Source organism: Quercus lobata, chromosome 4, assembly GCF_001633185.2.
Source record: "Quercus lobata isolate SW786 chromosome 4, ValleyOak3.0 Primary Assembly, whole genome shotgun sequence".
Classification (NCBI taxonomy): domain Eukaryota; kingdom Viridiplantae; phylum Streptophyta; class Magnoliopsida; order Fagales; family Fagaceae; genus Quercus; species Quercus lobata.
The window spans coordinates 27319289-27330298 of NC_044907.1; the positions used below are offsets into that span (position 1 = coordinate 27319289).

The window sequence follows — 11010 nt, forward strand, 5'->3', positions numbered from 1 at the left end:
CTAAGTCATTCACAAGTTACCGCATTATAATTGCACTGTGTCATTCCTCCCTAGATAAAAAACAGTGGAACATATTTCTTCCACTCATTACCATCCAGGCATTTATTTAAAGGAGCATCATCGCTAAAATGGCATCTATAAGAACAAAATAGTTTCAGTGTTACAATGCAGGAAGCCCTGTTTAATCTGCAAAGTAGGAAAATAGGTTTACCCAGTTTTTTGCATGAAATTGAAAAATAGTTACCTCAATAAATTTGTATGAAATTAGATGAATCGCTGTAGTATATAGAGCTTGTCAATTACATTTTAAATCACTGATACATTAACATATGCTTTGTTTTCAAGAGCTGCATCCCAGACGATTAAAAGTTTCTTTAGAGAACACAGTTTTATTATATATGTGTGGAAAAAACAGAAAAAAAATTCAAATGATTCTGTTTAGTAACATATTTTTTACACTGAAGGAAATTTTGATTCACTAAATCATTCAAATGACTTTGTTATTAATTGCATATTAATAGATTCAGATTCAATATATTCGGTGGCTCACTGTAAATTCCACACCTTCAAATGCAATCTCCTTCACATTTTCAAATAAAAAGCACAACAAAGATTATGCAAATAATGCATTACAGTTATGAGAGTTTAGTTCTGATGGTCTATAATAATAGACAACCTTCAAACTGTGACCAGGATCCACATTTTGAAATGAAAACCAGGATTTTACTTTAAGCCTCATGGAAAGAATATGACAAGGATTGCAAATACAGAAATTTATTCAACTTTTCTAGATATGATATCGAGCCAGCTCTATAACTTGGTGTTAGAATTTGTTAAAGATTGAATGCTGCAACAGAAGAGGGATTGACACTTGTTGGGAGCTCAAACATAGCTTCTGCTGATTATAATTTTGAGTAGCAAATCCAAAAAGGACTTTCACGAGAAGAATGATCTATTCCTATTGCGTTCTAATCGAGCTTCCCTCTATTCAGAAAAAGAAGAAGAATCAATAACCATATAGTTCACAGCAATATTACAAGCAATTGGAATAATTTAATATTAGAGAGAGAGAGAGAGGGAGAGAGAGAGAGAGGGGGGGGGGGGTAACAGTGTCATCAAGCCAACAGCACCGCTGTCCTCATTCAAGATTTTATTCATCCAGGTACAATTTTTTCATCAATTTCAATCATATATAAGAATTCAATCTACAGAGCATTTAAACATTGAAGGATCCATTACCTCCTTTTTTTTGCATTCCTTGTAAATATCAAAATGTTCTTGACATCTACTCTTGTCTGAGCCATATTCTTCTAAACCTGCAAAACTAGCAAAGCAATCAATATATAACCCATGTGAGGCTTATAGACAACAAAAAGATTCAGTCAACATAAAGTTTGATTACAACTAGGTATGCTACTACATTTTATTAAGATCACATAATCACTTTCTCAGTCAAGATCATGCAATGTAGTGTGCACTAGCACAATCAATTATTCACACAGGAAATCATGCATGGATTGTACCTGTGAAAGTTAAATCAGTAGCTTGCTTTTATGTGATTAATAAAGGGTTAATACATGAAAGACTAGCCAGTGGCACATGTGCATTCAATACATTCTACCTGGTTTGAACTAAACTAAGTTTCATTATAGCTCCTATCATTAACTCTTCTATTTTGATAGGTAATAAAAGCTTTATTGATAGGAAAAGTGCAATGTGTTTACGATTGTAAATTCACAGCAATGAAAAGAATACAATCAAATCAAATGGAAAATCTAACAAAAATAATGAAATCAGACAAGGGAATACAATGTGTGAGACCCCAAATACGAGACCACTCAAATAAAGTCCTAGTACCAACAATGAAACCCATCTCTCAATCAAGCTTTGTTGGGGAAATGGTTGTGGAGATTTGGAAGAGAGACAACCCATCTCTGGAGGCGGGTTATTGAGACTAAATATGGGAATGATTGGGGAGGTTGGTGTACAAAAGAATTCTCTAATCCTATGGTGTTAGTCTTTGGAGAACCATAAGACAAGGCTGGCCAGCCTTTTCAAAATCCATTCAATTCGAGGTTGGTGTTGGTGACAGAATTAAATTTTGGCATCATGTGTGATGCGGGAGCTATACTGTCCAGGAGGCTTTTCCGGAACTCTATAATATTAGTTGTAATAAGGAGTCTTCTATTGCAAATGTTATGCACTTTCCTAACCAAATGCTTCACTAGGATTTCTTTTCTAGAGCTCCCCAAGATTGGGAAATAGAACATTTTTACACTTTTCTAGATCTTATCAATTCAATGCCCTTTAATGGTGAAGGTCAGGACAAACTATGTTGGAAACCAACAGGGAGTAAGAATTTTAAAGTGAGTGAGTATTATCTCTCCCTTTCCTCTACTCTTGACATTTCTTTCCCTTGGAAACCTGTGTGGCGTTCAAAGGTCTCTCCTAGGGCTGCTTTCTTCTCGTGGACTACCTCATTAGGTAAGAATTTGACTCCTGAAAATTTATGGCATAAGGGTGTCGCAATTGTAGATTGGTGCTAAATGTGTAAAAAGATTTGGTAATCGGTGAATCATCTTCTTCTTCATTGTCCTATTGCTTATGAATTATGGTCTATGGTGTGGGTTCTAATTGGTCTTCAATGGGTTATGCCGCATGGTATCTTTGATTTATTTTCGAATTGGCAAGGTTCCTTCGGTGGGCATCGGAGCATTGATTTATGAAGGGCTGTCCCACATTGTGTCCTATGGTGTATTTGGCGAGAACGGAACTCAAGATGTTTCGAAGGGAACGGTCTATTTCAGAATTTAAATCTCTTCTTCTTCACACCTTGCTAGAGTGAAGTTCTTACTTTAATCTTTTCCCTTGTTCTAATTTTTTAGAAATGCTTGATCTTTGGAATTTATGTGTTTGATGTATTGTTTTCCATGTACACCCCCAGTGTACCTGGACTTTTGATTAATACAATTCCATTATTTATAAAAATAAAAATAACGTCCTAGCTAGCGAAGTCTTCAACAAATCAACAGGTCTCTCAATGTCCTCAAATGTTCGAGCATTGTGTTCGTATCATTCACTCCTCGTCTTTTGCAAGATAAAGCATCATGTGTTCTCTTTCTACCCTCATCATCTCCCTTTATCACTAACCATCATTTAAAATTTCTGAGAGAGTGATTTGAGAGACTGCAAGACATAATATGTTGAATGACACTATAAAGAATGTCCCTATAATGATAGAGACATAGGAAAGTTGTAATCGAACATGATATAGAAAGAATAGGAGACATTCTCATGACAGCCCTAAAAGCATCCCTACTAGGCCCATACAGACTTGAAGCACAAATTAAGCTTTTTCTTAAAGATAGTCATGGACCTCAATGACCAACAATAAGCTACAAGCCCATGTTGCAATTAACAAAATACATATTGGGCATCATGATGCAAACCCTAGTTATATATTTCAATCCATTATCTTTTACACAACTTAGTTCATAAAAAACCTTATTAAACTATGATTAAATCACCCAACCACAACCCCCCCCCCCCCCCCCCCCCCCGCGCGGGGCGAACGCATGCACTCAGGTGGTCCAAGAAACAACATTAGCAATTATTTAACTTATCCATGAGTACTTTAATTCCGGGTAATATAGAAGGCTGAACTTATATACTAAAATTTGCATCAAAGAAAAAAAATCATATCACATATAATGCCCGTCACCTCCATTTTCTCTCTTTGTTCTAGATGAATAAAAAAGACATATATGGTAGAATCTATATTGGTAAGAACAAGCATTCTTGTTGAGATTAAAACTCATAGGGGAGAAAATAGACATATGATAGGAATCAAATACGCAGAGAATTATTAACAGTCAAAAGTATTCGGTTAAATGTATATTCTTCTAATGGAAAATCAGGATCAACCAGGACAAAAATAAAGCATTGATTGAAATCTTCTTTGGTGTCAAGATAAGAGCTATGGATAATGGTGCAGGGAAGCATGTAGGCTATTCTAATTTGGGTTTAGTTTGCAATATGAGTTGCTAAGAACATTTAGTAGGTGGTTAAACACCTCTACAAGAATGCTAAGTTCCAAGAAAAGAACACAAAGGCTTCAATTTTTGTTAACTCTGAAAAACTAAGTACAAAATGGAATCCACTTAGGAGCTTGCCAAGTGACAAACTAATATTGGCTAATGCTGTTCCAAATAACAAACTAGCTAATGAGAATCTATTAAAACAGATTAGAGTGGCTGCCACCCCAGTAACAAGCTGACCGAAGCCCGTTGTTTGGAAACATGGATAGTGTAATTAACTAACCACTGAACAGTTAAGACTTCCAAGCTGCATAAATGGTTTTGTATTTCCACTAGTCTTGTCTGTAAGCTTCAAAAGGACTTTTTCAATCACTTTACAGCCACTTGATTGACTTCTTAACATCTTGAAATTGCATATAAGATGCTCTTGCATCAAATAGTCACTAACGACAAGTACATGATAGAAAAATGGGACCTATTATGAGACATATAATGCATTACAGATTTTGATCAAAATACATTTACCCGATCACATCCAAGCAATAGACAATCAAGTAAAATCCAATCCACAAAAAAATTTGGTACAGATGGCATCATTTTTAGCCGAGGCTGTAAAGTCAGAGGAATCTTTATTGTAGGCCATAGAGATTGAAGTCACTCATAATCAGGATACCATGCCAGTTCAATTTGTGCTGGTACATACAATGCACATAGTCTCAATTTCCTTCTTCTTAATCTTTTCTTCTCGAAGAATAACAAAAAAAAAAAAACGTTAAATCTTTCTCAAGAGTGTCGTGTTACACGATAACCTTGAGTACCAATGGCCTTAAAAAAGTTTCTATTTTCTCATCTTCTCTAAGAATTTGTCATAATATAACTTATGCTCTCTCTATGGGAACTTATTATTCTACTACAAAGAAAAACTACATATATGTATATACATTTCAACAAGCATTCCTAATGTTTTTAAGAGCCCCCCAATTAAAGAAAAACTACAGAATTAACAAATTCAGCATGAATTTCACAAAGCAAATACCCAAAAAAAAAAAAGGCTTGAAAAAACAAAAACAAGGAAATTAGATGATTCAGAGAGAACCCATCAAAGGAAAAATGATATATGAAAGAAAGGATCAATGGGTTTTCAATAAAAATTGAAGCAACAACAAAGATAAGGGTCAAACGAAAGTAAAAGACCAAAACAATTAGGTATGACGAAATAATAACTGGATAAGTCAAATAATGAAAAGGAAAACATGAAAGGAGCTTACATTTGAGAGAAGCAGAATATTGAGAATAACATAGAGAATCAGAGATTTTCGCAGCGCTCGGATATGGCGGTGTTGAAGCTTTCGATGCCATTGCTCTGTGTCTATCTCTCTGCCTGCGTTTGACTCCGAATTTTGTTTCAACTCTATGGGTTGGACCCGGATCCATTTGTTATATTTTTTATTTCATTAAATAGATGTACATCAATACGTGTGGTGTTGTGTTGTGTCAGGTAAGTTATTAAATTCTTGAGTATTTGTTGAGTGTTAAAAGTTAAAACACAAAAACAAGTTGGTTTAATGGTTAAAATCTTCAAATTTATTTTCTTAGGATTAAATAAAGTCTTCTAAAAAAACAAAATTCAATTGATATTTTGTCTTGATATTAAATAGTAATTATGGGTTCCAGTTAACTCAATTAATTAATTTTCTTTATAGTTATTGTTAAGTGTGTGCATATATTGCACATTTTGATATGAAATGGTTGTTGAAATTTAGGCAAAAGTTTTAGATTCAAGAATTGTGTATCACTTCGGACTTTAGTGGGTCTCTATTGAGCAAATTCAATGTATTAAGGATTTTAAATCCCTTCGAAAGGGTGAATGTGTCATTGAAGTGAATATTATGTTCTTCTAGTGCTTTTCTAAGAGTATAGATAATTTTTATTTTAACTTTATTACTTTTAGATGAATTGCACATGATTAATTAATAATCTTTCTCCAATTTTATTTCTTATACAATTATATATGGTCAAAGTGTATTTTTTAAATGGCATTGTGAGATGAAGTTCGTACTTTTGAACTTAATTTTTTTTTTTTTCGTTCATTTTCATGTTGATGTCTCTTCATGCAAAATAAATATTTAATTTTATTAATTTAACCTGTGCATTGCACATATTAGCGACTAATTTCTACCTTGTGACTTTTTTTTTTTTTTTTGGGGGGAAATAAAGCAACTTTGTGACTTAGATGCAAAATTTAGATGCAAAATACTCCCATCTAAATAATACATAAATAAATTTTATATATGGATCAAAAATTCCTAAAACATTAGTATAAAGGCCTCCCCTTTCTGTTACTTTATCTTTGTTGGTCATCAATGAACACAATTGTTGGAATGTGAGTTCCATCTAGTGCTCAAAGAATAAACAAAATTGAGAAAACTTATGTAAATACCAAGGAGAACTATAATTAAAATAAAATATTTAGTTTTGGAAGTACCCCAAACCATTTGCACGTATTTGTTAGTAGAATCGTTGAGAAGACATAAATGATATTTCAAGTAGTCTTCAGCAAAACTCTATTTAATTGCTAGCTTTTTGTTCCATTGGAACCATGATATATATATATATATATATCGGGAAGGGGACACGCTGCTGAAGAGAGTGAGATGGAAGCACAGTAATAATGTAAATGGAAATAATGTATCTTGAAAGTAAATAGCTTGAATGTAAAAACAATAATAAGGCGGTAGAACCAGTCAAGCAGTATATATCAAAATAATTTAAAGTAAATAAGAACAATAGTTCAAAATAAATTAAAGCAATTTAAAACCATCCGGTATGGCGGTAATCCGTCCAAGGTGGTGGTAGCAACAAGTAAAGTAATGAACATAGAACTGAAAATACTTCTTATTGAAAGTAGGATAAACACTTACAGTAATAGTAGTGAATACAAGATCTCAACAGTTACAAGGTTTGTAGGATTACAAGGCTTGTAATGAACAATGGTGAACAAGGTAGTAAACAAGGTAGTAGTAGTAGAAGCAAGTGGGTTCTCTCTCTAAGAAGGCTAGTTCTAAGGGAAGAGAAATCAGAACTAAAACTTTGCTTCTAACTTTGCTTTCTTAAAAGCCCTAAAACATAAGGGACAACCCCCCTTAAATAGGCAAAATTCGGAGTGAACAGTGTTATGAATAGTAACGGATGAACAGTAACAGTGAATAGTGATAGGTGAATAGTGACAGGTGAATAGTGACTGAATAGTAAAAATGGAATTTCTCCTCTTTTTTGACCCAATCTTGTGAGGAATCCTACAAGATTATGGGAATCAGAAATAGCCCTATAAGTGTAGGAACAAGGCCTCATTATTGGTGTCCTTTAAAGACAAAAGAAGCCAATAAGAAAGAAGCCAACAATAGGAACAAATAGGCATGCATTTTGTTGTCTTCACGTGAGCATTAATCTTTGGGAGCCTTTGGAAGCATCATAATAGTGGAAGACCAGCTTCTAGCAGTAGTAAATATTGGAGCATTGGCCATTGTGCAGGCTAGGCAAATAAGAGAATCAAAAATCTTCCGCAAAATCCGGAGTATTATGAATTAGTACCGGATTTTCCGCAACATATCTGTGAAGGAGAATAAAATATCTTAGTTGTTGAGCAAGCCAGACAAATAAAGTAACACCAGTCTTGAAATAGTAGTGACCTCATCAATCAGTAGAGGGAGCATCGGAGGGATAACCATCAAAAGGATCAAAAGGACCTCGTGGAGAATCACATATATGCTCATGGTAAATAGCATACTTATTACAAAATCCGCAATATAAAATTGGCTCAAACTTTGGAGTTTTTCCCGGGATGAGAAGACTGTTTAGATTGGGATGATCTTTTGTTTGTAGGTGAACAAAGGCATCAGCATAGGGTTTGGGACCAAAAACAGCAATTCTACCTGTGCTTCCTATGAAATGATAATTTTTCCATAGATCATGAGCAATTTCACGAATTTGATTATTAAAATAATTTCTCCAGCATTTTGCAAGACCAAAAGGATCTTTAAAGGACAATTGAGAATTTCCCTTGAACCATGGCCCTTGGTGAGTATAACCATTAATGAGAATGAGATGCTTTGAGGGGTTAACATTCATCCAGTTATTTCTCTCCCATTTTGGTAGAGTGCTCCAGCATCTAATAGTAACAAAAGGTCTAGTGGAAGAGTTTTCAAAACCTTTAATAGCATTCTGAATGATCTGTGGAAGTTGGCTGGCCTGTTTATGACTTGTCAACTTTACAAACCTAACAAAGCCATATTCAAACATTTGGGAAAGCCAGCTAGAATTAGGATCATCATCATCACTATCATCTGAATCTTCATCAGTGAAATATGAACCATCATCAAAATTAATAAGGAGACCAAGAAATGGATGTTTCTTTTCATATACTCTGAGACTGCTTCCAAAGTGATCTTCCCATTCAAGCTGAACAAAGACATTATCACCTTCGTCTATTTCAGTAGGGTCAGGAATAGTAGCAGTAACAAGTTTTCTGAAATACTTGGACCATAGGTCAAAAGACCTAGACATAGCCTTGCTATCCAGAATACGAGATTGTAAATCTGAAGGCAAGTTGGCAACAGCACTTCTTAACATGGATTGGGTCTTAAGACTCAATCTAGCATAATCAGTGCCCATTATAGTCTTTTTATCCATCGAATGGATTTCCTCTTTGCCAAAGAGTTGACTACTCCCCCCTTTTTGTCACAAGTGACAAAAGGTGAATCATTGAGAGACAATCATCTCATCCTCATACTCCGAGCCAGAAACATCATCACCATCATCATTTCCACTAGCTGAAGACTCCTCATACATGGGAGAAGGAGCAAAACCACCAAAACGTAACTGTCAATGAGCAATACGACCAACTCTGGTGTTAATCCGACACACCTCATTAGAGAGAATGTTGAGACAACTACCAAAGTTAGCATGCATCTGCTAAAGCTAATCCAAGATGGCAACAAGAGATGCCTCCACTCCAGAAGAAGAAGATGGAGCAGATGAGGAAGGGTGTCGAGGGGCAAAGGCAACATTCTCAATAGCTCTGGACTCAGCCTCCTCCTGCTGAATGGGAATAGACTTATGACAAGGCTGCTTGGCCGCGAGCAGTGTAGTGCTCCTCCGCATAGATTCCCAACTAATAGCATCCATGATAGAGAAGAGAGGGGCAAAAGGAATAGGAATGTGCATGTGTGTGAGAATGCATGTGATAGGTGAAGGGAAGATTAGCTTATCATGTGTAGCAATGTCTTGATAGATATTTATCATAAATACTATCATGTTTGAAGGAAAGTCTATAAGGAGACCCCCAAGAGAGAGAAAAGAAAATAAGCATGAGGCTCAATGATAGTGTTATAGTGAGACCATAGAGTGAGAACAAAGGTTATCACCATATTAAGGATTCTTGAATCCTTAACAAAGTCTTGGTGATGAAGTTAAGAAGTTCACCCCACACCATGGCTTTTTCACAAAATAATGAGGCCAACTCATCTCTAGAGATGGAATGGAGTCGAGGATGACTAGGATAGTCCGGATGAGCTACCCTAGGGACGTGTAGTACTTCAAAAATGAGTTCCGAGGTAACTACGATACATGTTCCTCGAAATACCATAGTAAACAGAGGAATAGAGGTATTGATAGCATGTATGTTGGAGTAGAACTCTTGTATAAACATGCTAGGACACCTCAAGGGTTTCTCACAGAGAGATTCCCAACCCCGAGAGCTAAACGCACTGAGAAGAGGTGTGTCTAGAATGACTTGGCATTTCATGTGAATCGCCTAGTCACTAAAGTTCTCATCAAAATCCTTTTGGGATTTCAAGTCATAGAACCGGTCTCTAATTGGAAGAGAAAGAAGAAAAGAAGAAGATGAAGAACCACAACAAGATATTGGGTTCTTTGAAGGAGCAAATTTCTTGGGTGCCATGTCAAAAATACTTAGGGAGAGAACAAACAAAGACAAAGAAGAAGAGATGCTCAAGAAGATAAAGAAAAAACAAGCAATGCATGGGAATGCATAAGCATTAATGTGCAAAAAGAAATTGCGTCATGGGCAAAAACCCAATCCAAACTACAGCACTCACAATATATAATCAATCACACAATCCTAGAATGCATGAACATGTGAATAGAATGCTAGATAATGCAATGCATGATCATGTGATATCATCTCAACAAAACCCAACCCAAAAGATATATCAAAATCACAAAAACCCCCAAGGTTTTCCCAAAATCTAAAACCTAGGTTACTAAACGCATAAAATGCATGAAAATGAGGATAAGAAGAGATTGAGACCACTTACCGAAGGATTTAAGCTTGGAAAAGGCTGAAATCTTGAGGAGAAGAAATTTTTTTGGTGAAAATAGAGGGATTGGATTGAGAAAGAAGAGAGAGAGATCGAGGTTTTTGAGTTAGAATAGAATCGGGTTAACTCTCGAGTATATATAGAATCAAGAATCTCGATAGATTGAGGATATATCAAGAGGTGTAGAGAACAAATTTTCAATAGGTTGAAAGGTATCGAGCAGGTATCAATGGCAAAACTACTTCGATAGATCAAGAAGGTGACGAGCTTCTATCGAGCAAACAAAAAGATTAGAAATTTGGCTCGATGGATCGGGCTATGTATCAAGAGGTATTGAGAAAACCCAGAAAAACTTCTATTGAAGAAGCTCGTGTCGAGGGATATTGAGCTACTATTGGGCTTCTATCAAGCTAGTACCAAGCAAATAGAAACATGGTTTTTCAAGGAGAAGAAAATGCATGAGATGAATTCAAACAAGATAGACACAAAACCAATCATCAAAGAAGCATGTTAAACACTCAAACACATCAAAAATCTAGATGTAAATCATTCCTAGATCCAAAAGCACACTAAACAGACCTAACCAATTTTATTTTCAAAAGAAAGTTAAGATAGTTTAGTAAACATATACTATC

At 35.3% G+C, this 11010-nt stretch overlaps 1 protein-coding gene across 1 annotated transcript; it reads right to left on the reverse strand.

The window, feature by feature from the left end:
• Positions 1-556: 556 nt before the first annotated feature.
• On the reverse strand, positions 557-5455 carry LOC115984174 (cytochrome c oxidase-assembly factor COX23, mitochondrial-like). Its single transcript, XM_031107103.1, has 3 exons — positions 5306-5455; positions 1240-1316; positions 557-984 (listed from the first exon to the last, which is right to left on the reverse strand). The coding sequence occupies exons 1-3, from the start codon at positions 5394-5396 to the stop codon at positions 937-939; spliced, it is 216 nt and encodes a 71-aa protein (XP_030962963.1). The 5' UTR covers positions 5397-5455; the 3' UTR covers positions 557-936.
• Positions 5456-11010: the final 5555 nt, after the last annotated feature.